This window comes from Chanos chanos, chromosome 1 (genome assembly GCF_902362185.1).
Source record: "Chanos chanos chromosome 1, fChaCha1.1, whole genome shotgun sequence".
Lineage (NCBI taxonomy): Eukaryota > Metazoa > Chordata > Actinopteri > Gonorynchiformes > Chanidae > Chanos > Chanos chanos.
Window position 1 is genome coordinate 26,713,926 of NC_044495.1, and position 27,233 is coordinate 26,741,158.

The window sequence follows — 27,233 nt, forward strand, 5'->3', positions numbered from 1 at the left end:
CATGCTAAATAACATGCTAAAAAGCATATAAGTTACTTTTGTCCATCATTGCAAATATGTCAGAGTGAGATAACTGTTTGGTAATAATGTAGTGAATTTGGCATTAATCCCCTGATAGATTTATATTTCCATCATATGGACATCTGAAAAGACTGATTCACGAAAAGCAATACAGCGTATTGTGAAACAACTTTTGCAAGCTTCACTTTTGAAGTTGGAATTTTGTGCATTCAGAAGATAATCAGGACATCCACTGAAATGTATGACTTAATTTTGTGCAAGTTTATCACTGGTTTAGTTTTGATTGGTTTAATATCCTTCACCACACATCTAATCGTTGTATCTGATGTACACTGAAACGTATGAAATGCAGTCCTTACCTCTGAGTGAGCTTTTTCCTCAGTCTGCATAAAAAAGAAGATGCAAAATGAGCATTATGGAAGAACCTTAGCAAGTCCTGACAGCTTCCTTATGTCTAAAGATATCATAACTTATGATGAGTCTCTAGCAGATGATTCTGTGAAGAGGTACCAATAGTAGAACTGCTGGCTGTATTTCTCCATAAGCATACAAGATCTATGTGTTCTTTTATGAAGACAAAGTATGAATCAATGGAGGTGTAATTGTAATGTTGGTAGGGGAAAAGAATAGACTGCAAGGCCATAGATGATGCAGCAGATGGCACTGGAAGGTGCACAGAGAATTTGTGCTTTTCAGCATCCTGAACCACATGTGTGGCTTCAATCAGCTGTGCTGCTGACTTATATGGTCTCTAATGTGAAAAGGCTTAAAGAGAACATTTATATTGAGGGTATCATTCCCCCAAGATAGGCTCCGTCTGCAGCGCACTTCACTGCAAGTTAAGCAGTTATATCTTGTGCAGAGAAAATTCAAGGTATATCATTTTTGAATGCACAGTCATTCTAATGATTTTGGACATTATGTGAATCATTATAAGAATCATCTTGAGTCATTACACAGTTTTGATTGATTGAAAACATGGAAACATGAATGTTAATCAAACTTTGATTTGGCTTTGATTTAGTACATAGAAAATCGTGAGTGGGTAGTACAAACACTTCTGTTTCGTAGAGTTCATGGTAGACTATCAAGCCTTTACCTTGTCCAGATAGGAAAGCACCTGGAAGTGAGAAAATTTGTATTCAAGCAGGGGCATGGTGACAGAGCTATGCTGCACTGAGGATCAGCTCCAATCTCATCACATTTTTATGTCTATTGTGTAAGTCAAGGCTTTTTGTTGGCAATCATCTGTGGCCTTATAACAGTGAGCTACACGGGGCTTTATTCTTAGTTAATAACACATTAATAACTCATATGTTAACTTTAATGCTTTATGTTGGTATTTTTAGATATTACCCATGACACTATGCCAACGATGAGAATAAATGATGAAATGGCAAACAGAAAAGTACAAGAAAAGCTAAAGTGATTACAAGAACTTACAAGAATCATTAAAACAATGCATTCATTTCATTTTCATTAAAGTCACTGTAGTCCATATTATTCATCAAAATGGGATCTCTAAAATAAGTAAAACATTATTCACCAACTTGTTAAGTTGCTTTACTTAATAGTAAAGGTTACTGGTAAATGTGAATCTAAGTGAAAATGACGCTAGCATGAGAGAAAGTTGGTAAATGAATTCCAGTTCACTGCTGGAATGTGTTGGTGCAAGAAAAATAGCCCTCCTATGGTGGAATCACGTTTGCCTACATAGCACTCAATATTAAAAAATCAACACTGTTTATCAGTGTTGCACAAGAAAACATAATACAGCTGAGGAAACCTGAGGTGAGTATGCAGTCCACTCAGTGTTTGGTCACTGGATACATGAAACAATGAACAACTCTTAATTGCTAATGGCAGATCTTGCTGCCAAGTGAATTTCTGTCCATGGCCCCACATCTGTGATCTGAGCAAGGCCTTATTTGAAAGAAAAGAACACAACTCACCGCTGAATACAATGACGATGTACTAGAGACCAGAGACAGAGAGGAACCATGGACTAGAGAGAAAGAATATTTAAAAAAACAGCAACAACAATATTGCAAAGTTAGCCACATCACCACTTGTTCAGCAACTATAACTGTTAATTTATGATTAGATGAAGAAAATCTAATTCGAACTTCGTTTGCTTGAAATCAGTTTCTATAAGATCAATTCCCCTCCCCCATACTCAAATGCCTACTTCCCCATATCTGTGATTTGATCAGCAAATGGCCTACCTTCATCCGTGCTATCCCTGAATGATCCGGACCGGCTCATGCCCCTCGGCCGCTCCTCCAGCGAGGTGGCACTGCCACCCAAAGGGTGTGCCTCTCCATACAGATCAAAGGAGTCCTGGGCTGGGATACTGTTGGACCGACTCATACTGGGACCAGGTAGGTTGAACTGAGACAGGTTTGTAGGACTCACTGTAAAAGTGACAAAAACATGAACACACAACACAATGTTTGGTAAATTGAGGAGCTTTAAAAAGCTTTTTCATTTACAATCTGTATTAAGACTTCTACTTAAATGACAGAGAACTGTAACGAACTTGACTCTTTTAACAAGGAGACAATTCTCAAACAGATTTTAGAGAGCTGTTGCGCTCTGATGGGGGAGCCACTCACGCAGGTTAGAGTAGTTGTATTTGCCAGTGTTGGTACAGGAAGTCCCAGTTGGGGACAAGGGGCTTCCTGTATCCTGTAGTCCCCCTGTAGAATGAGAACGCAGCCACTCCTTCCCTTCTTCATGAGATGTCTGTCTGGATGATGGGGGATACCTGGGAAGGGCAGATATATGCATATCTCTATGACTGACAGGCCAGTGCTCTAATAATGATATGAGCAACTTCTGTAGCATTTATTCCTAACACTTAAGTATTGGTGAACATTTTCTGCACATGCATTGTTAAGAATACACACACACACACACACACACACACACACACACACACATACACATACACCTGCACACACATAAATATACACATAGTCTCTGGCAGAGAGCAATGCAGAGGCTTTCTTCTATGTGCATGTTTAATAACCGTGGGCAGAGGCCAGTCTACCTGTCTTATCATATTGCTTGAGAAGCAGCGCTGTTTAATCCCATAAGACTGATAATTGGTTTCAGGCAGCACATCACTGAACCTGTCACCGTCGACCCCAGTTCAGACTTCAGCATCTTAATGCCAAAACCTGAACTCTATCAAACTGATAACTGAATATTCAAGACTCTTTAACTGCAGCTCACAATTCTTTGTATGTCCAGGTGGCTATTTTTTAACATTATTGCTGAATGTTTTGTCATGGTGGTCTGGCTATCTCAGTTTGCACTTAGTATTATGGCTTGCATACAAAAATGAATGTGTGCGATGTATATGTATGGCTATAATGGCTTTCTCTAGCTGCTCCACTGAAAGGGCAATTAGTTGCCTTGACATTCACCAGCGCAAAGCAAAGACTCCACCAAGAGCAGCCATCCATACAGCTTGCTGACTATCATTTTTACAAATGTGAAGTTCAACAAAAAGCTGTTTAAAATAATACTGATATGAAAAGGTGTGAGTCTTTAAAACTTAGTGTAACCAAGCACCTGGTGTAAAAACTTGCAGGCAGTATGAAGGAACATGAACAGCACCATATTTTGGGACCCATTACAATCTCTGGATACCACAGATTAAGAGATCTGTGGACTCAGGCACTGAAAAAGCTTATAGCAGAGTCAGAGCTACAGAAAGCATAAGGCTGTGTGTTTCCGCGGGTCACGTTCAGACAGACACCTGTCTCATCTACAGTCAGAGACTGTGTAAACACTGCAGGTCTCTATGAAGGTGGTAAGCAGAGTGTGTAATGGCTACTTTTCAGTGTCAAGTGAAAATGGAGGAGAGAACTGAGTTGTGAGAAGGTCTATCTAGCCTTGTGAGGACAACTGAGGCACTTCAATTTACTGAAAACTCAGCTGCTAATCGAGTAGATCCTGATGCTACTATGCAGTATGGGAAAAATTAATTGAACTGCAGGAGGATTGGAAGTGTGTCCATCACTGCCTGTAATACCACCCAGAAAACTAGATAGGATGGGAAAGCAGTCTAAATATACCAGTACACAAATCCACATCTGCACACACTAAGGTAAAATCCTAGAGGACTGATCTCACACATAAACGAAAAACATTTGTATAGTATTTTGATGCAATACATATAGTATAATATGCCACGAGTATTATAGTAAAAATGAAGTTCATTTGTAAATATTTCAAGATCTCCCTTTGTAATAAGTAGGGTTAATGCAAACAACTTAATCTTTCAACACACGAGCACATACTTTGTGAGTCATAACAATCTCCTAATTTGACACATCAAATCTAAAAAAACTACTGCTGCTGACAACGTCAGTAACAAATAAAATAATAATGGTGGTTGCTGGAAGTTAGAACACAAAACAGAGTTGTTGTGAAAGACATAAAGATATAAAAAATGAATAACTGGTATTAGTACCTCAGACCCTTTTTGGGAAGTGTGTTTCGGTCAAGGGGCATGCTGTTAAAGCAGAGGAACAATCAGAGAATGAGATTTAACACAGAGACAGATATAACATTTGTGATATTCTGAGTTAAGAAAACATTTAATTAGAAATTTTAAAAATCTTAGTCACAGATCATTTACTTGAACATGTTAACAATTTGAATTTCTTTCCAAATGCACAAATTGGTTATTTTGCTAAAGAGAGAAGTGAAGTAAACAGGGACAAGTTCGCTGGACAAAAATCGCACCCAGTTATTTAGCGCTGCTGTAGTGTAGATATGAACTCACCCCTCAGACAGCGTGGATTTGACACTGCCAGTGCGGGTGACCTTCGGGCCGTGGTGACCCAAGGGCAGGTCAATGGACTCGGAGCTGGTGTGCAGACTGGTCATGCTCTGACAACTGAGTGTGTCTTTACTGCCTGCTGAGGAGCTGCTGAGGTTGGCGGGCCAGGGTCGGGCATTGGAGGGTAATGAAAGGCCTGAGGCAGGGCTAGAGGCAGCAGAGTCAGTGCCAATTTCAGGCACTTTACCATAGAGTGGGCTACTGCCTCCGCTCTGCCCACCCATACTGCCCAGGCTCCCCGTGCCCGAGGAGGGTGAGTCTAAACTTGTCTGACGAGCAAGCGTGCCATGAGGACTGCCCAGTGCGGATGGGCACTTACCAGAGTCAGGTGTACCAGGTGAGCTAGGCTTGCTGCTGGCTTTGGAGCCAAACAACCTGGACAAATAGAAAGACAAATATTCAGGGCTGCACACAAGGACTTGTGACACTATCTCACAAAAAGCCTCGATGGTGGACAGAGATACTCACATTCACTTCAAGATACCAATATATATCAAAGATAAGATTGGTTTGACAAAATATTGCCTGTTTTTTTCATGCAATCAAAACCCCACATTCAGATTGCTGAAATAAGCCAATAAACACATACAAGAGAAAGTCCTCAGAACCGCATTGAACACAAGCTATCAATAAACTGAACGGATGACTACACCCCGCATGAGTAATATCTATTCACCACAACTCAACAGGACTGGATATTGCACTGTACTGACAGGCTTTTAAACTCTGAGACCAAATGAGACAGGATATTTGCACTCTCTCTGTCAGCTTCAATCAGTCCTTAGAGTCTAGATGGGCAGGATCAGAATAGCAAATGATCTGGATAGTCTGTCCTAAGTGTATTAATTTTGGCGGCACCACCACACATTACAGCCTATCTGCAGTAGCTGCAAATGACCACTAGATGGCTCTAGCTGCTCTAGCCTTGAAAGATGAGGACCCTGATGGATTACTGATGCTGAAATATGATTAAGTGAGGAATTTATGCTCACTTTCCACATCCTATTATCCAAAACCTTGTGATGAGATTTCGGAGAGAGTGTGCTCTATGGAGATATGATTAAGCGTCAGAGACTCTTCCAAGTTTGTGACATATACAATGAGCTCTCCAATTCATCAGTTTTCCTCCTGGATCACAGAAACAACGCTGAGCCAAAAACACTCATCTTTCATCTCACCGCTGCAGTCTAATATATGTACTAAAAGGATACACCCTGAAGCCATCTCCATCTTCAAGACGTGGATCACAGAAACAGCAGAAAAAATATCGTTCTCTCACTCTCTGCCCTCAGTTTTGGGTTCATATTATTAACAGAATTCATCTAACCTCAAATATGAAGGTATATCCTGTCAGCTCCCTACCCTGACTCCCCACCTCTCTCATTACCTGCGGAAGGTTGGTGAGGCAATGTCTGGATATTTGGAGCCAGGTTGTCTGAGGCCTGATTGGCCTGTGGATGTGGGACTTGACTTGGGGGAAGTGGAGAGTCCACTGCCCTCTTGATCTGACACTGCCACTTTCTCCTTATCTGTCTGGTTGATGGTGATGGGGCTGGAACGGCCTGAGCCCACCTTTCCTGCCTCCCGTCTCTTGGCACCAGCAGAAGGGGTACCTACGCCACCTCCTCCAGCAGATTTGCCACTGACATTCGAGTCAATGCTGCTGGAACTGGAGCGGTGCCCACTGCGGCCTACCACCCCACTGCTCCCACTGGATGACTTGGCTGGCCGGGGAAGGGAACGGTACTGGAGGGGTACTTTGGATCCCCCACAGCCCAGCAACACCCCATCATCTTGGGGCTGAGCACCGTCCAGACTGGTCTTACGGCCACTGCTGATACCAGTGCCCTTCCCTATAGCCGAGGATTTAGGCACCTTGCCCAGCGTGGCTGATCCACTGGACAGTGTGGCACCACTGGCTGTGATCAGTGCTCCAGAGAGTCCAGCCATCTTCTTGAAGCCAAAGGAGCCTGTAGCAGAAGGCCGACCAATCCCCGAGGGCGGCTTTTTGCCCTCATCGCCACTGCTCTTCCCGGCATCCGACGGTGAGCGCTGGATGCCAGTGTTCTTAGAGGGAGTTTTGCCCTTCTCTGAAGCTTTAGCATCATCTGTCTTGCCTGTCAATAAAGCATATTTCATTATAGGACTGGCAAACAATGAGCAAAGCACTGATTAATTATCCAGTCCCTGCTGGGAAAAAGTGAGGCATATCTCTGCATTTATTTAAAAATAATTTGAGTCATCTATGACTCATCTACAGTGGGACACATAGCAGCTGTGCCAAAACAACAATGCAGTCTGGCCAGTTTGGAGAACTCTTTCATAAAGCTCAACTAAATCATAAAGCTAAACTGGGTTTTGCTGAAAATCAGCATTCAGACACTATGAATGGTTCACCCAAGGTACAACATTGCCTCAGTTCGTGATGTCTGAGATCATACTGATTAAATCTATATTTGAATCAATACAAAGATAAAGCCACATGGTTAATTTCCATACCAATGAAAGAGGTAAGCAGACCATAAACCACGTAACTCAGGTTGAACTGAATTTACTATGCCAAGTCACATACAAGCACATTAGGTACCCAAAGAGGTGATCGTACCAGGTGTTTTGAGGGTCGATGAGGAACCCTTTGTCCGGGGTGGGGTGATGCCCACCTGGGCACTCATGCCCCTCCTCCATGAACCTGTTTGTGACATAGGCAGACCCGTTTTCTGCCCTGATTCCTCACCCCCTGCAGGGGAAGATGAGGAAGGTTTCCACTTGGAGGTAGGGTCCATGCTGGAGTCCATCTCTTCATCCACTTTCTTCAGATCCTCTGCCCCAGCCCAGGTACTACTGTCCTGTTCCACATGTTTATGTGAGTCCGTTTGGGACTGTACATGCACATAAACACATACAAGCACATATAGCAAACATTATTCATATGCAGAAAAGACATGCAACATAAAAGCAATACTGTGTATAAAAACAAACAAACACACACATACACACACACCCACATACACACACGTACTCGCATACACCCCAAACAGCCAGATGGATGAGCCTCACTCCCTAGCCATGGCAGAGTTTCTTAAGCTCTCAATCTGTTGTGCATTACACATACAGAGCTATTTTTATCATTGTCTCTCTAGACCTTCTGAAAGCAAAATTTTACTGTACAGTTCTTTAGGCACTTAGCCAAAGCCTCCTGAGGAGACTGTGGAGGAAGTGTTTGTGAGACCTGTACCTGAGTTCCTTTGCTCTTGTGTGGTGAGCTGCCAGAGTAAGCAGGAGTGTTCAGATCATCAGTGCTGATGTTGTCCAGAGTGTCACTTAAACCACTGCTAACTGAACTACTGTCGTCCCAACTGTAAAGAGAAAGAGAGAGAGAGAGAGAGAGAGAGGGAGAGACAGAGAGAGAGAGAAAGAGAAGAATTATAGAGATATACTGATATATTTTAAAAGCATGGGCTGTGGGAAGTTGCAACAACTTAATGCATACCAGCTCTTTGGTAGCAAAGGTTAACAAAAAGGGTAACACTTTATTTATTACAGTCCACTAATTACCAGGTATTAACTAGGAAATGAGATGGCAGTAAAATACAGTTATTAGGAGAGTGCCAAAAAACTGGATAGGAAGTACTAAGATATTATCTAGAAAGTACATGGAAGCCTACTAGGAAACTAGATGGTTAGGGTTAGGGTTAAGGTGAGGGTTGTTGTCATCTAGTTTCCTTGTGGGTTTCTATGCCCTTACCAGGAAATTATTTAGTACTTCCTGTCCTAATAATTATTACCATTACCATCATTTATTACCATCTCATTTCCTAGTTAATACCTGGTAGTTAGCCGATTGTAAAATAAAGTGTTACCACAAAATAAATAAATAAATAAATGAAATAAAATAAAATAAAATAAATAAATAAAAAATTGGCACTGCAGCTGTGCCCCAGACCAAACCTTACCTCATGCACATATGTTATTCTCCAACAAAACTTCCTAGCAACAAAGTATTTGAATACAATTTTCTTTCTTTCCATTTGCCTTGAATTCGACCCTAATTCATCATTCACTGTCCTAATTAGTGCTCTAGGAGGCTTGGCTCATTTTCAATCCTCATTAGAGCAGTATCGACTTCAGAGTGCTTGTTTTCACCCATAAATGCATTTCTCTCCATTTTCCTGACAGTCTAATAAATGAGATGAATTAAACAGTAGTCATCACTCTAATGGTTGTGACCATGCAATTTTTCAGGGCTACTGAAAACCTTCCACCAAAGCCATATGAATTCTCCAATATTAGCAGCCAGTTTCTGTTCAATTACTATAGAAAAGGAGCTTGTCAGTTTCCACACAACAATCCTTAGGTATTTATTGACTTACTTACCCTTTTAACATCATATAAATCACTCTACAGTATTGCTACCTGCTTTCTCTCCCCTTACGTATTTACGCTCCCCCCCCCCCCCCCCCCCCCCCCCCCCCTCTGTTTTCCATGCAAACAGGGCTGGGTTTACTCTCTTGCTGTTTTGGGTGTATATGTGCATTTGAGTGTGTGTGTGTGTGTGTGTGTGTGTGTGTGTGTGTGTATCCATGTGGTTAATTAACATCTGATCATCTAAGACTGAATGAATTAAATTCAGAATCTGTAGTCATGCTAGTATCTCGCCTACTACTGCTCAGGTTCACAGTCTCACACAACAGGCTAACTAATACAAAACCAGTCCAGTATGACAGAGAGCCACAACCTGCGATCCTCAGAAGAGAACTGGAATGAAATCCTAGTCTATTTTTTCATCTTTGAACGATTCAAATATGTATGATTTCCTGCCATTAAATGTCGTGTAGTGAAATTTAAACAATAACTGCTCAGCCAGCAAACCCAACAAAATATTCACATTTCTGGAGTTCTCCTTCATTAAAATGCCTCAGTTAAAATCCATAATTAATGTAAGAGAAAAGTGAGTAAGTATATGACATGCTGAAAATGTGGATAAAAGCAAAGGCAGTTTCATAGGACTTCAGAATCAGAACATGTGTGAAGCCCACTATAGGCTACTTAACATATTCTATATTTGATGTACACTCGGATTCCGCTACTAACAAGGAGCACAAAGGTGGACATTAATCACAAATAATTATAAATCTTAATGACCAATGAAGGCTTGCACCATGCTACAGAGTACATTTGCCAGAATTCTCATAGTTAATTAGGCATGTGTATAGCTACAGTCAAAACCAATTCAACTAGCTTCAGCTAGCTAGTACTTACTGTTCATTGTAAAATTGTGATAGATCTTGTTAAGTTACAGCTATATGCTATGTATTTTTAAGAAATTTCTCAGCGTGCAAGGCAAACGGATGGCATATGGGATTAAAAAATCAGTAAACATTTCTTGAGGATGTAAATTCAGCAGAATGAAAAGATTTTCCCATTACATATATCTTATAGTACCAATGGCATAACATCTTTCTTAACCACACGGATTACACTGAAACACTCGGTTCTCATTAAACCAATTTATGCGGTCTTTCAGACACCGTTTTCCAGATCAGTGGCTACTCTTTAAGCAAACATCCAACTGACTTGAATTCAATGTGACGTCGTTGTATTTACCAGTTCCAAGGAAATGTAAATGAAGCTTAGGACTGAGACAGGGTTATGGGATTCATGCTACAGACCTGTGCACAGCCACACAAATCAATAACTCTGAAACACAAGTCAGTTCTCTTTAATCATTTCCTCTTTTGTGCACTTAAGTGCTCTCTGCTGATGACCTGGTTTCATTTGTAACTTGTCTCAGGTTTCTGTTTCCTTTTTCATTGTAATGACAGTTTCTTCTCCCACAATGCAGCATTAAACTACACATCTGAGACTGTCAGTACAACTTAAGCTCAGGGGCGCATATGGCTCCAGCCTGGCATTTCTTTAGGAACAGCAGCTCCACTCAGGTCACCTTGACATTCCCATTTTCACAAAGCCTTTCCTTCCACAGACAGTTTCTGCACTCAATGCCTTAGAAGCAACAGGGATGAATTCTGAAATGGAGTGAGTGTCCATGTGCCAGTAGTGGATATAAGTCATGCTTTTGTACTGTACAGTTTCCCTGGGAACAGTAAAAATAATAAGATCTGTAATGATCAATCATGAACTGAAGAGAATTAATAATGTTGTAGAACTTCACACACCATACACTTATAGCATAGCAGGAAAGTATTAAATAATGGCAGAATTTGTACAGTATTTCATTTCTGGAGACAAATCTACCTGAAAATCACCGTAATATATAATGTTTGTAGTTATTACTGCTGTAAGGGCACTGTCATGTATATATGTAACACTATATAACAAATAATATGTGTGTGTGTGTGTGTGTGTGTATGTATATATACATATATATTAGGAATGTTCATTGGTATCGGCTGATATTCGCCTTGTTGACTGCCATCGGCCTATCAGCAGATGTTTAGTGGCCGATGTTTATCTGTTGCGTCACATTAATTTTGCTCTGGCCAAATGTTGTGTTGGTCATTTGTGGTCTGATTCGGACAATAGTAATTTTTTTGTAATGAAGATTTCTTTGTTTCCATGGAACAAAAAGTGGGAGTAGATAACAACAAAAACAAAATAAACAAACAGACAAACAAACAAGTAAACAACAACAACAAAAAAACAGTATCAGCATCGGTTATAAGCCAAATTGGTATTTTAAACGTCAGTATCGGCCCAGAATTTCACAATCAGTGCATCCCTAATATACATACATACATATATATATATATATACAGTTCTTAGTCATGAAGTACAGAAATTATTATGCACTGCCTTCACAATATCAAATAAAGAAGCAAACAGATAAAACAATATCACATATCAAGCATTTCAGGTAAGGAGAATCTTTCCTCTGAACCCTAAGCACAACCTTTTTCATAATGAGCATATAACCAAGGATTTTCTTTGCGCACTTGGTGAATATCATATTCCTTAAATCCCAATTGTTACACCAGTGTTCATTAAAAGCTATGAAAAGACATTAATAATCAGACAAGTCTTTTTGAGGAGAGGATTCGGCAAATAGCACACAGTTTCACATTTGTGATAGTCCATCAGAGATTACTACAAAAACAGTGCAAGGAGATCATTGATACCCATGGTGGAATAAGCCTTAAGCTATTGCTAATCACAATACTGCCTGATCCACCCATTTGCTCTAAAATATCAGTCATTTGGCACTGCGCACTGTGTGGCTAGAATTTGTACACTTGAAAAGTGAATTAGAAATGTGTTCACTTCTTTTAAAGCATATCTCTGCAAGTGTTTCCTCTCTCTCTCTGTCTCTCTCTCTACGCTTGGCTTCCAAAATGCAGACATTTATCCAAAATAATCAGTCCTGTCTGCTGTCAAACTCAATAGAAAAAAATTCTTTCTGAAAATACCACTTAATGTTTCACACACCAAGTAATGAGATTATTGTTTGTGTCCCCCATTTCTCTCCAGATTGGTCACAGTTAAATCTACACAACTACAGCAGTATTAGGATGACATTTAGGATGACATGTACCTAGAGATGTATTGTTCTCTAGCTGTACTGTACCCCAGACATCGTCTCTATTGTTTTTTTGTCTGTTACTTCTTCCAGACCTCTCTCAGCTCTCTCAAAATCGTACGGTTTGATATCAAGTTTACAAAATCACACCAATAGCACACCACATTTTTAAGCCATACCACATTGCATGTGACATTCCCTACATGTAAAATAATGCTACTGCATTGTAACAATTAATGGATTAAGATTTACTTAAATGGTATTTAACCAAAAGACACTGCAGTTTTAACAGAGACAGTGTTCCATTTGTAAGAGCTAGGCATATGAATACAACACTTGAGCTTTGGCCCGAAGGAGTTAACCTCCCTCTAGCAAAGCCTAATGGTATTGGTAGGATGAGGACCCAAGAGAGCTGGCCTGAGAGCTTGCCTGTATGGACTGAATATTTCATTATAGCTCATCCCCTGGTGCCTGTCTATGACTGTCTCTTCTGTGATGGGCCTGACAGTCAGTAAATCCCTCAAGACCTGTACAGGGTGACTCTCCATCATAGCTCTAGGCAGACATCTCAGACATGTCTCTCAGCTATCACCACATCGCCAAACACAGCCAAAGGTGAGTGCAGACTGTCTCCAGATTTGTTACTTCCATAAGTGTTATGTGTGAAGAAAAAATGTTTTTTTCTTTCTTTTTTTGTCAAAAGACATCCAAACACATCCTCAGAAACAATCTGTATCTTTTTCATCAGTTTTGAGCAGAGCTTGTGATTCTGCGGGCAACATAATTGTATCATAGTGTGCGTTCTGCCGCACAATATTCAGACATAGAATAAAGTGTGATGGCTCTGTTCAGCCATGCGAAAATAGACTCATGCAATATTTAGTGTTGTTGGAACGGCAGTACTAAAACCAAGAGGTGAAATATGCATGCAAAAAATGATGCGAACTGCAAAAAATGTTGATTTTCATGCTCTCAAATAAATCTAAAAGCATGTGGGATTTGTTTGCGACGTCCATCTAGTGATTACAAAAACAGATCACTATAATCAACAAAGGTGCAAGATCCTACATCACAAGACATAGTACATAACACAGACTCTGCCACAACTTCTGTATTACCATTAAGAAGCTCCAGAATGTTACCCATCCTTCAACAACAAACGTCTTAGAAGTCACATAGAGTAATCTCTCATCCTTTGACAGTATTACTTCTTCAAAAAGTATATAGTAACGTCTAAACTAATTGAAGATATCACATTAACATCCAGCTGTTAATTTACACATTGTAGTTTTTCTCACAACTTATAGAAGGCATTAGGAGAAAGATTAAACGAGAGTGTTAAACAGGCTCTTTCAACTGACATCTTGCAGAAAAACACATTTAGAGAAGCTACAAGAATCCTTTCCACCTCAAAGAGGAGACATCACCATTCAAAAGGGCTTTTCTCTGCCTTCTCTTGAGTCTTGACACTAACATGAGTCAACCATAACAGGGTGGCATTGAAAGCAGCTGGCTTTCCACTCACTCTAATTTGTCCACAGCATAATCCAGCCTAATGCTATTGAACGTCGGCATCAAGCAATTAAACATCAGAAGAGCATTCAAAGCCACTCGTACTGAACTTCTTATTGACCATTTTTTAAGGCTGTCTGCCTTATTCTGGATTTGCTGTAGCACATTTGGCACCTAAGGAATACTAATCAATAGGAGCAGACAGAAGGGTGGAGATGGTGGACTCAGACTCACCTCAGGGAGATGGATGAAGGCAGCTGGCTGAGAGCGTTTAGTCTAGCTGGCTGTTGTGCTGCTGTACCTCAGGAGAAGTGAGGATCACAGCCCACCTGCTCGACTGCTCAGTTTGCTGGGAGGGAGAGCTACCTCACTGCTCTTCACGTCTTCCCACCACTCCCCTCAGCTTCCACATAAACGTTCAACGTCTGCCACAACCTCCTCCCCCCGTTGCCCAACCTACACGAACTGTTACCCATTCAGTAGTGTGCTGCTGACATCATTTACCAATCAAGGCTTCTCTAGACATGCTCCAATCCAATCAAAGACAAGGCCAGGATCAAACGATTAAGATAAGCAGCATCGGTGTTTTTGACCCAAGAGGAAATTTTATAGGGAATGACACGGCGGTACAGACATTGTTTGTGCAAAGCTTCTACTGGAGCCGTGATGAAGAGCATGAATAAAACAGTAGCCTGTGTGTATATGCTTAGATGAGCTTAGGCATATTTAATGCACCTGAGTGCATAGATGTAACTGTACATATTCAAACCAGTTGATGGAATTTGGAGAGTTGACTAAATCTGAAATCCCACTCCATTTCAGTATTAAGGCATACATCTCATAAATTCCTTTATCTGTTCAATAACATCACAGAGCTTGAGTAAAGCAAACTCAGTGACCTTGCTGACGTAAATGTTGACGCAGGATTCTTCAGAGATCAGGGAAAACTGAACATCATAGCATTGCTGAGTGCCTGTGACTGCAGCAATATACTGAAGCATTGTCAAACTGCAATGAAAAAAAGAAACTAAACCACAGAAGCACTCCTAAACACAATCAGCCTCTGATTATATTGCCTACATGCATGACAGCTGCAACTGTTGCTATCACTCATGTGTGGAAAGATAAGACACAGACAAAGAGATTACATTTTGTACAAACCAATCCAAATTCCCAAAACAAATACACTTGCCCTTCCTATCACATTTGGCTGACACCAATTCTGGCATGGAAGAGAGCTGGCATCTCCATTCCAGTCCAGTCTTTCTGCTATACCGTAAAGGCCACTTGCGCCTTAGCAGAAACCCAACTAATCCACTGGGGTCCCCCACCAGCAGGAGAAATAACAACATAGCTGCATCAAATGCAACACACCACTGAGCAAATATAATCCTGAATCGTACCTAAAATAATGGGATTTTAGTTTAGATCCTCAGATTACTGAATGATGTGAAGAAATAAAAAAAAACATGAAATGTGCATTAAAACACTTGAAAACATTTTCAGCTACAACGATTTCTAACACTTTCAATAAAGGGATTTTGTTTCATTCTTGCTTGACAACAGAAAACAGCACAAGTACATACAATGCAATATGGTAAAAAATTGAGAAATATGTGATTGATTGGTTATGGAATGATTAAACTAAATGGAGCTGTTGCATGCATTGTTTAATTAAATTACAGTCTCATAATCCAGAACAGTGCTTCAAAAGAAAACACAGAATTGAATTATCAATGATACGACCTTCATTAATTCCTAATTAATGGTGCTGTCATTGCCACAACATCTAGAAATGTAAGGAACATCTGAGGCAGACTGGTCAGGGTGATAGAGTTTGTTCTTCAATACACAGAGCCAACAGCCTGCGCAGAAAAACAAAACATAACACCTACTGAACTGCCATCTACTAAACATGAAAAATAAAGATTCTGAGGTACAACTGAAAAACTTTACTGTGACTTTTTTTTTCATTATTACAGAAATTTACCATCAGCACAGATACCAGTGGAACATGGGATAATGACACCATATAGGCCTAACCCAAAATAAGTCACTTTTGAATCTCTCACTCAACAGAACAGGCATTTTTAATAGCTGTACTTTAAAAATGCAATGGTTTCTCCAGGATTCTACTGTAAACAAATCCACTCATATAAGATTTCCCAAAATTTATGGTATTCCTAAGCAGAGTAATGTAAAATTGCAACACAGTTGTTTACAATTAACAATTGTAAATGTTATTTAAACAGATGTGAATTTTCACTAGTCAAAACAATAATGACATTGCTATTTCTGCCACTAGTGTTTGAAGGTCTTGCAAAGTGTGATCGACTGGTGCAGACAGGCAATAACTGACCAAGTGTTTGTCAGTGTCATGTAGCCAGTGTCATGCTTTCATGCTATCTCACTGATCAGAGTCAGGAAGGTAAACATTAAAGACGACCCAACTGCCAATATCTGACACCTGTAAATAAGGGAGCATGGCAGTTCTGTGGAAATGGGTTTCTGGCGATCTCTTGATTCATTTTACAGGCAGGAATGTGTGGATTAATTCACAGATTGTATGCCCTATATATCAGCTGTATCTCTCATGATGCAAATGTTTTGGTTTAGACAAGAAAAGCATTCAAAAAGAGAGAGAGAGAGAGAGAGAGAGAGAGAGAGAGAGAGAGGGGGGACCTTGCAGGTTCATCTGTAATAATCAGCCAACTGCTTAAGTATTTTCCAGACTTTTGGTTTCGATCAATTGAGGGAATCATGCCCCAAGGGAAGCCTGAGAGTGGGGAGGCTAAGCACAGACCAGCCAGACAGCTTCTAGGTTATCAACACATAGCAATTGACAAACAATGACGGGTATTGAGTGTTTGTGTGGCTAGATTTGTAAGGCACCTAAAGACTGATCAGTCGACGGTGAAATGCAAAGGGAAAATGCAAGTGCAAGTGTAACAATGCACAAGTCTACCCCACTAATGTTCTCCTTTTCCTCCCCCATCTTCTGCATGTCTGTGCCTCATATGTTCGAGCACAAGCGCCGTGTATGAATTTGGCTGCTTTTCTCTCAGGTGTGCTGCTTTGTCTGCTCTGTCTACTGTAAACCTGTGGGCATGTAAAGCCCTCTGAGACTGTGAACTGTGATATTGGGCTTTAAATAAACTACAACTTGAACCTGAACTAGGTCTAGGACCTGGTGAGGCAGGGGAGGAGTCAGGCCCAAAAGGACCCAATAGACCTGAGAGCGTCCATGTGACCCAAGTATTCCCTCCAAGCAGGCAATTCAAAAGACGAATCAGGTGGAGTGAAGCCTGCAAGGTGTCCGATTGGCAGCAGCTTGATAATGACATAGGCACAGACGTGACATGGTCAGTATCCTCATATGTAGGTTTTATAGTTTTTTACTTCAAAGTTCCAAAAACAGAGATCGAAAGGTTAAAACTTTGCGTTGACATGTAAGTCACGTTCTGAGGGCAAACTATGTGCAAGAATATCATGCATTTTTTCGAGTGATGTAGGAGATATCATTGTTCCTTCAAACTAACCTCCACTAGGCCCAGCTCAGCTGCAGTTTGGTTATGACACTGATCAATGATATCGTCCACTTAAATGATCTCACTCAAAAGAATATGGTCATTTTTCAAGGTGCAAGTCATTATCTGTCCTCTAAAACCTATAATCTCCAGCTCCGACAGGAGAAAGTATATGGATGTTTCTGCTCTACTTCACAAGTGAAGGATCAGCTGTCCTTTTTCTTATCATTTTTTTTTTATATATAAATGACAAGTTTGGACACCAAGAAATAAAAACTCAATCCATTTCCTTTGCTGAAAGGTACAGCGGCTGTGAATATACCGAGCCAAACAAATATCAGAAGTTTTTATGATTATTTATGATATTAAAGGACATTATGTTAACTTACATGTAACTAACACAAAGCCAAAGGCAAAGAAAACCAAAATGAAATAAGATCAAATAAAATAGAACAAAATAAAGAGGCCAGAAAAATGTGAATCACATAGAGATGCCTAAAAATGAGTGAAACTGAGAATACTGAGCCTCAAAGCAAAATGCTGTTTCTTTAGATGTGTGTGTGTGTGTGTGTGTGTGTGTGTGTGTGTGTGTGTGTGTGTGTGTGTGTATGTGCGCATGTGCATGCTCACAAGTAAGTAAGACTCTGACAGTAAGTAAGCAGTCTCTGGCATAATTCTATCATTTTTACAGTAGACAGAATTCATTTGAATCCTAAAATGAAAATCTCTCTTACTTGGTCTTGAAGCAAGAATACCCACACCCATTCAATGGTACATAGACAAAAGAAAGTTAAAATATATATATACATATATTTAAAAATATTTAGAACTTTTCATTTCTCTGGTACCCTAAGCAAAGATGACCTAGACCAAAAGCACTTATATAACAACAGGTTTTGTCAATGACTCTGCAAAAAGCAGAGTCTCCAAATCCCCCTGCTGCTTACCACAGCACTGCAGAGCAACACAGCAGCTCACTGGCAGTCTCACGCACTGCACTATGACAGACGCTCTGAACCACTGAGTTCACCTGATCTTTTTTCTTCCTCCATGCACACACTCAAAATAGGTGTACAAACACATACACACACACATGCACACACACATGCACACACACATACAAACAAACAAACAGACAAACAAACAAACAACACACTAATAAGCAAACCCTAACAAAACCCCAATCCCCCAAAATTCCCTGTACCGTTGAAAATGTACAAGCTGACTGGTCCTATCCTGCTTCTGACTGGGTTTCTACGATTGTGCTGTGTGGCCAATAAAAGCAGAGGTTTTTATTTATTCATACCTCTGCTAAGAAATTCGCAAATATAGTCCTGTCAACGTCTGAATGTACCCACTTGAGCTTCTACAACCTCTTCCTGGCAGACCCACCACCTATCTTCATCTATCTTGCATTACGGTAATATTTATAGAAATAAGCTTTTAGCTGCTGTTAAATTTGTCATTGTTTCACTGTTTTGGATCTCATAGAGACCGTTCAGTGCGTATTATCAGGCCAAGTAATTGTTACTGCTGACCTGCTATGTTTAAGCATTTTTAGTATGACATTTTTTGTTCGTAGAAAACATACAACGCAAGCTGAAATATGTTAGTAGGGAATTCATTTTACCAGTTTTAACCAGCACAGAATAATGTATAAGATGTGATCTTGTCACAACCTGCACCGCCATTTTGGACTTTTGTTTGACATGTCTTTGTGCTCCTGTTCTCTGTCTGTCTCCGCCCCTCACCTGTTCCCGTTTGTCTCATTATTACCTTGTTAATTTCACCCAATCCTGTTTTGCCCTGTTCAGTTCTCCTTCTATTTAAGTCCTAGTGTTTGCCTTGTACTTTGTCTATCGTTGTTTGTGTTAGTTTGCACAACAGTCATGCTGCACCTTTTTGTTATTGGTTTTTCTGTTCCTTTTCTGCACATGCATTTTGGTCTTCATTTTAAGTAAAGTCTTCCGTTTGCCACCTTCAACCATCGTGTCTTGCGCATGGGTTCTGCACCACACCACCAGCGTGACAGATCTCAAAAAGTGCTGCAGCACAAAGGAAACAATTATTCCAATATCAGCGAATTACGTGCTGCTGGGAGCTAGTTCACATCATGTTCTATTCAACAGCCACAATTAAAGGGCAGAGTAGTTAAAATAATCTCACTTGCCAAAGCCTTAGGAGTTTTCTAGATTTTACTACATGGAGCTCTGGGAGCCCAAATGAGTGAGCTTTGTTTAAATGCCCAAATCTCAGCAGAGAGACTCTTTGAGGTATTAAACACAGATGGTTGCTCTCAGCAGTTGACAGCAGATTCACACCATCATATTACTAATTCCAGTATGTCGGTTCAACTAAAAATACAAAAATAGGTCCATTGTCCTAAATGGACCACCTCTTACAGGCTGTTGAGGTGATCTATGATATATTCACTAGCATTTATTCTGAATGTGGAGCTAATTTGGTCCTGTTACAGACCATGGAACATAGTGGGTAGAATTATTTTAGTGAATTTCTATTACAACCATAAAAAGCATAATAAAATAAGTAATGTACAGATCTGTCTCTTTGCGATAACCAGATATTGAGAATGAACATTCATTCATTCATTTTTCTATGCTGCTTTATCCCATTAGGGATTGCTGGAGCCTGTCCCAACGCTCACTGGGCGAAAGGTGGGGAAACACCCCGGACAGGTCGCCAGGCCATCGCAGGGTAAGAATGAACATCCAGTGCGAAATTCAAGGTGGGTACAGTCCTACATAAAGGCAGGCACACAACTAACAACTAAAAGCAAATGTCTGTGATTACTCAACTCTTGCCTTACTGTGTGGCTACAATACATTTCAGTGCAGTTTGATACATCTACACGCCCTCATTTCCATGGCAGCTTTTTTTGAAATAAATCAAATTCACTCTTCCAAAAGTTGTACATATTTCTTAGACTGATGAAACTGGCCACACAGAGGATAATTGCGGCTGTGGTAGACATAACCATGAGCAGTAATGAGTCCCTCTGGAACATACTGTGCTCAAAGGCCTCTTTGCTCAGCCATCTCTCCTCTACTCCTCTCAAGCACAAAAAGACAAGGAAAACATCTTGGTTTATCTTCTCAGTTCAGCCTAACGACTGATTAGAAAGCTGGTGACCAAGATAAACAGGTAGACTAACCCAAAGTGGGCAACTATCAGCCGTAATAATTCTCACATTCCATAAGAAACTGAATAACAATTCACATGAAAAAGCACTATTCCTCGAGTGAGGTTAGTTGGGATATGCAGTAACATAGGAGTGCATGAGTAGCTATACAGGCGTTTGGGAGAATTTACTGCTGGCAGGAAAAGTGGAGAAAAATTAAGCACCTCATTAGAAACCATGGTGGTAATATATCCTCAGTGCCAATTAGGGATGATTTAAGAATTTATCAGTATTGGCAGCGAGGTTCATAGCAAACTGAAATACCACAGAGGAGATAAAGGGGCATGAGAGCAGGGTTCAGGTGTCAGGCGGAGAGAGAGAGTCTCAGGAATGGGGGTGGAATATCCCTAGGCTGACTTAATGCAGAAGGAATCGGAGACAGGGCAGCTTTCAGCACAATCACACCTTGTCAGACAGGTGGGAATGATTTGACAGGGGATTTAGCCTGTGCCTAGAAGCTTGCCTCCTGTAACACACTGCCAATCATTATCCACAGTCCAATGGCCTGAAGATGACTCAGAGAGATGAGAAAGCAATAAAATAAGTTATTGCCCCGAGGTCCTAGACGGTGCTATCCTACGAGTTTTGACTCTGTTAGGTGCCATGTTAGGGTGTGGTAGTACCATAAATATAGAAATTATTTTAACAAATCCATACAACATTAATCTGTTCTGACATTTATACAACTAAAGGGAACACAATTCACATTTCAGTATGAGTTACAGTATGGCTGTGAGGAAGCCCAGACAGCCCAATATAATGTGTTTATCTTGCCAATAGGAAAACTTGAATGGAGATACCAACTGTTTTGTAAGGTGTATAACTTGACATTTGTAATGGATATAAGTCCAGTTACACACTTAAACAAAACAAAACTCTTTTAGTTTTAGAAACATACAACTACAGAAACTTGAATGTGACTCAAGTAAATACATTCACAGCATTCAAAGGTTAGAGAAAGTTTATGTGAAATTACTGTAAATTTATGGATTCCCTTACTGAAAAGCTATGAGTGTGTTCAGCACACCAATCCATTTAATTTCATCACATTTCCCAAACATCGAGCCATTCCAGAAAGAGACACGAATTCATCTAGATCTTGACAGAAACACACACTCTCTCACTTTCTGTGATGACTTTTTCTCCTCAACACATCAGAAACCTAACTAATCTCTCTTCAGTGCCAGTGCCTTGACCAAGGCAAAAAGACCTGGAGTTGGTCCGCAGGCGCCAGCGGCTGCCCACTGCTCCTAGCTCGTAGTGTGTGTGTGTGCTCACTGCTCTAGTGTGTGTGTGCTCACTGGTGTTAAGGTGGGTTAAAAGCAGAGGCTGCATTTCACTGCTCACTGCTCAGTGTGTGTGTGACAAATAAAGCACTTCTTCTTCATCACTGATCACAGCCCCTTTGTTCAGGATAGTTTCCACATGTTTCAATCGCTAGCCCTTAAAGACAGTATTATGGAACAGTATAGAGTAAAGTACACAGAATAGCGAATGGATGACATGCAAATGCCAAATACAGTCCCATGAGATGAGTGGAAAACTTTCAGCAAAGGAGCAGTAAAACAAAAATAAGTTGATGGGAAGAAACAGTTCTTACCTGTCAACATCACCCTGCACCTCTTTAACCCCTCTCTGAATGATGTCACGGGATGAGGTCAATTCAGGGGCACGACCCACACTCCGAGAGTACAGGTGAAGGCCTCCATCTGTTAGATAACTGTAGAGTGACATGTAGTTGTTAGAACAATGGTGCATGTGTGTGTGTGTGTATGGGTGTGCATGTGTGTGCACGCATGTATGCATGGGCGTGTGTGTGTGTGTGTGTGTGTGTTCGTGTATGTATGTGAGTGTGTGTACTTGCATGAAAGACAGGGAGGGACAAATCAGATATGGATGGAAAGACACAAAGTGCAATGGCTTTCAGCTAATTTTGGTCGCTATTCTGTTAATCACTTTTTTATCCCAAGGTAATACATTACATACAGCAAGTTCTGTTCCTTAAACAGCTTCCATCATTGTCAATACTGATGTTTCAGTAGCCAGTCAATAAATCATTTCTTGCAACAGCCAAGGTAATGGGATTTATAGACTGGACTTTTTCAGTTGTTTTTCTCTTCTACTTTTATTCGTAGTTTTCAGATTGGAAGGTCATGAGTGGCAGCACATCAGATATATGTATGTGTTACCTTGCACTATTCTTTCTTATTAGGACCTGTGTATAAGAGTCCATTGTTAAATCTCCTTGCATGAGTTGCCAGTTTAGCTCTGCTACTGCAAAGCAATTTCATTTGAATGCCACTGATCAATCAAAACAGTATACTGTGCTTAAAGGTCTGTTTTCCAGTGCCTTAGGGATTTATAGACAGAATAACCGATGATTCTATGTGAAGGTCTCCAAGAGAATACCTTTACTAGCACAACAATATCGAAAACTGTCTGCACTGATAAAGCTTCATCATTTATCCCGTGGGGAAGTCAAAACACTTTTAAATGTGTGGTGAAAAAAGTGGATTCCTTTGTTAAGTCAATGTGAAAATACATGCATGCAGGTATTACTTTATTTCTCACTAATAAAGATGTCCGAGCTATGTTGACAGCCACTGCCCCAGAGGAAGTTTGATTCAAAACAGCAATGCCGTGTAATTATACTGCTGCGTACCCCTGCCCAGTAAACTCATTTTGGCAGAAGGACTTGGCAATGCTAACTGATGATGAGTTCCACTGATTACTGTTCTCTAACTAATTTTTTAATACTTTGGATACGTGTCTTTCTTATTTCTGTTCAGTTTTAAGAGATGGGATGGCTTTGTTATTTCTTTGTTTTGATATTAGAAAGCTAATCTGAAATTAGTGATGGTGCCACAGGCCTTTTTTTTAAGGAAAGTGTGATTTTTTTTACTTGTTCATGGGTTTTTGTCATCTCATCCCCAAATCATTAAATTATGGGGGGGGGGGGGTTGTCATCAATAAATAATGTTTTTATCTAGATGTTTATCAGGTATACTGCAGAGTGCATTTGTGTATACATCTTACCCACTAGTGATGTCTTCAGCACGGACATTTTTGGCCAAGATGTCACCATCACTCATGTATCCGGTGATATCTACTTCTGGACCTGCCTCAGTGCCCCCAACTTTCTCCCCTGGGTCTGGCCCTCTGGTTCCTGCTGTTGCTGCCCTCCTGAGGGGCGCTGTATACACAAACCGAGAGGGATCTGAATGACCATAGCGACCGCTTGTCCCAGCTCCAGTTCGGGGTGGGGCATAGCCACCTGGCAAGGATGGGGCATCACCAGCTTGCAGGCGGGGGCTGGGTGACTGGCCGAGACGCCAGGCCATGGGAGAGGAGCGACTGGAGAGGGCTGGGATACCTCGGCCATTTACCTCTGTAGTTACTGTGGTGTCAAAGGTGGTCTCCAGGGTGCTGAAGAGAAACAAAACAAACAAGGGGAATTAGAGGAGACAAGTTTAGGACAGAGGTGAGTTTTGAGCAGTAGGATCAATACTGCACTTTCAAAACTGCTGATACTTTAATTGGTATCCACAGTGTCCCAAGGTACTGTACCAGACCTGAGTTTGCATCAGAATTATATAACATTCTTTTTCTATTGGCTGGCCTTGTTAAGTGTATTTCACAGAATTCATGTTGTGGAATGCTGAAAAGTGCTTAAGGTACAACAAATCTAAAAAATACAGTACATTAACTTGATATTTCTGAAAACATTTACTCCAAGCTAATGTCTCTATATACATCATCAGCCAAGTTCTACTGCATACCCATAACAGACCTGATCTGAGATCAGAAAATATATATGAGTTCAGTGTACAGTGTGCTATGAAAGACAACAGCTCAAGGAGAAAGCTGGCTCATCTGATTGCTATTCCCCCTGGAATAGAGGCTATTGCTAAATGTCATGTTCAATTCCCTGTACCTATAGACTTATCAGCAAACCCATGTGTGTGTGATTGGCTCAGTCAGGGTATATGTGTCTTTGTTTCAATTCCCCATGAAACACAGCCAGACTTTGTCGGCTTAACAGGATAGCATGAGACCAAGTCAAAGGTCTGTCACACACAGATTCACTTAAAGATGCAAACAAACAACTATAACGCTTATCTCGGGTGGAGATTAGTTACATCACAACTTTGCTGTCACGAGAGCCTTTACATATCTGTGACTAAGAGCATCTCTGTGCATGCCACAATATCACAAAAAAAGAAAAAGAAAAAGCTGCCATTCCCATTCACTTCAGTATGACTGAAGGTCAAAACCAAACAACCACGAGATTCTAATCAGACTTGTGAATTCCAAGATGTGATGTCATGTGTGGAGGCAGTTGATCACACTCACAAAGGCAAGACTATGAGAGGTGTGAGCTGACCGCTGGGGGCCACATAGGGATTAGTGGCAATTATCCAGACGTAGATATGACATCACTGTGGCTATTGTGTGGTACCACAGTCACATCCACTTCATCAATATCTCCTCACACATCCAAAGATACAACAGTTCCACTCTCACAGAACGCCTCACAGCACATCTTAAAATGAAGTAACGTAAATGAAGTATAACACATGTCTATCACATAAACCAAAATGTGAAGGCATCTGAATCTCCACGGCCACGGTTTTACGACAAGGTGCATTAGCAGACCTTCCTAATACAACACCGGAGAGTCGTGATTCAGCTGTGATGGAGAACAGGTGTTCTGCTCCTGCATCACACACACAGATGACTGGTCAATCTTTTCCTCTTGGGCTCTCTGCCTGGGGGTACAGGTCTGTTTTTCTATTGGTTTGTTTCAGAGGCTGGTGGCACAGCGCTGAACTTGTATTTTTCCCTAGAACACCTTTAGTCTGCTTGTCAGGAGTTTTTGGCAGCGCTGCAGAGGCGAGAAAATGCAGCACACTGGTGCTCAGGCCTTGACTGGTTTTGAGCGTTGGCGTGCATGAATGCCTTGCTGTGAAGGCGTCTGCCTGGTCCATTGTGAGCAACTGAGTTTGCGTGCAGGCTCAGAGCTAATTGTTTTCTGAAGGCCACTGCTACATAAAGAGATGAAGCCAACGTGGAAAAGGCTTGCTGCTCCCTCTAGTGTTGTGTAACTGTACTGTAGCCTAAGAGTATTGAATGCCTGAACAAAACCCTTCTTTTGGATAATCAGGGTACTTTGTATGAGGTTTTTATGCATGTGACAACAATACAAAGTCAGAGTGGATTTGAAAAAGCCAAACATTTTGGTGAGTTCCACTGATCTGGTCTATGTGCTTGATCGATTTGGATGAGATGGTAGGAGAAGTTAACAGTGTTTATCTGCCTCTTTGATGTCACTCCACATGGCAGCTGACAGCTCTCTTGTATCCCAGGCTTCACGTCTGCTCCACAGCCCTGCCTTCTGGCAACTCTAGGCCCCTGGGAAGGGGGAGGACTGCAGCAGTGTTCATCTGTGGCACAGAGTACATGGAATGCGTGTTCTTTCTTCACGCAGCAAGAAATCAATAATCAAGGTGGAGCAGGACCAAAAATAAAGAGAGGAGAAATACAACAATTTCTCAACAGTTGTTTTTTGCAGCAATCATATAAATGTATATGCATGTACATTCACTAGTGGTGAGAAAGAGCTGATGGACTATACAGCCCTTTCAAAAGAGTGATATGTGTGCTGTCCATTGCATAGACTTGTGGTGAGGAACAAACATGCCAGAGGTAATAGCACAGCTTTAACTGGTCAGTGGAGATGCATAGGTGCGAGTTTGGAAAATTAGATTAGAATAATCAATTGGACTCCCTGAGGATGACGACCAGGTAATAAACCTTCTATAGATGCCTGGCATGTGATTCCGACATACACAAACACATATAGGATCACGTCACCACTGAAATTTATGAATAATCCATGTAGTCTATATGGATAGCATAAAATAACCAAATGAACCTGGGAAAGCTGAGAGGTTTAAAATGGAATAAAATCCTACAGAGCCCCTTTATGTGAGGTTGCTCAGACACCATGGGTGGAATTGTGAGAAATTTCTTTGTTTACCAATATTTGTGCCCTTGATGACCTTGAGGAGCACAGAGTGACAGATTTTATTCTTTTATGTCAATAAATATGACTTTTGACCTTTGTGAGATCCTCTCAAAAATCAACTAAAATACAGACTTCGATCAATACAGCTTATCCAAGGTGTCAGAGTGCTCTCATAGAAAGAAAAAAAAATCCGTGAGGGGCATATAAAAACAGATGACACTCAATTTCACGACAGTGAAATTACAAAGTCAAGGTTATGGAGGTCAAAGAGGTCAACTTAACTCTGACATAAAGCACAAATTTTGCCTATCGATATGCCAGAGAGAACAGACCTGTTCCTAAGTTCTAGCTTTATTTTTCAATATTACCCAAGCAACAGCACAGATCAAGAAAGAATCCATACAATTTCAAATTTTTGGCTGCCATTCTAAATATCTAAATTTCACTTTAATGTTGGTTCTTTGCTCTGTATGGACACAGTTGGCTTTGTGTCCAAGTGATTTGCCTTCCTCCAACCATCCTAATGCAGAAGTGGTCTAATACAGCACTGCAAGAGT

The 27,233-nt window shown here is 40.8% G+C and overlaps 1 protein-coding gene across 2 annotated transcripts in view; it reads right to left on the reverse strand.

Moving 5' to 3' along the window:
- nav3 (neuron navigator 3) overlaps nucleotides 1-27,233 on the reverse strand; it is a 114,799-nt gene that overhangs the window by 15,814 nt on the left and 71,752 nt on the right. For both annotated transcript variants that reach the window (XM_030770715.1, XM_030770707.1), the window contains exons 11-21: nucleotides 23,685-24,074; nucleotides 22,249-22,368; nucleotides 8,112-8,232; nucleotides 7,482-7,755; nucleotides 6,264-6,993; nucleotides 4,820-5,251; nucleotides 4,505-4,546; nucleotides 2,637-2,788; nucleotides 2,247-2,435; nucleotides 1,974-2,026; nucleotides 381-404 (exon numbers count right to left, since the gene is read on the reverse strand). In XM_030770715.1, the coding sequence (XP_030626575.1) occupies nucleotides 381-404; nucleotides 1,974-2,026; nucleotides 2,247-2,435; nucleotides 2,637-2,788; nucleotides 4,505-4,546; nucleotides 4,820-5,251; nucleotides 6,264-6,993; nucleotides 7,482-7,755; nucleotides 8,112-8,232; nucleotides 22,249-22,368; nucleotides 23,685-24,074 (2,527 nt within the window). The remainder of the gene's footprint in view (nucleotides 1-380; nucleotides 405-1,973; nucleotides 2,027-2,246; nucleotides 2,436-2,636; nucleotides 2,789-4,504; nucleotides 4,547-4,819; nucleotides 5,252-6,263; nucleotides 6,994-7,481; nucleotides 7,756-8,111; nucleotides 8,233-22,248; nucleotides 22,369-23,684; nucleotides 24,075-27,233) is intronic.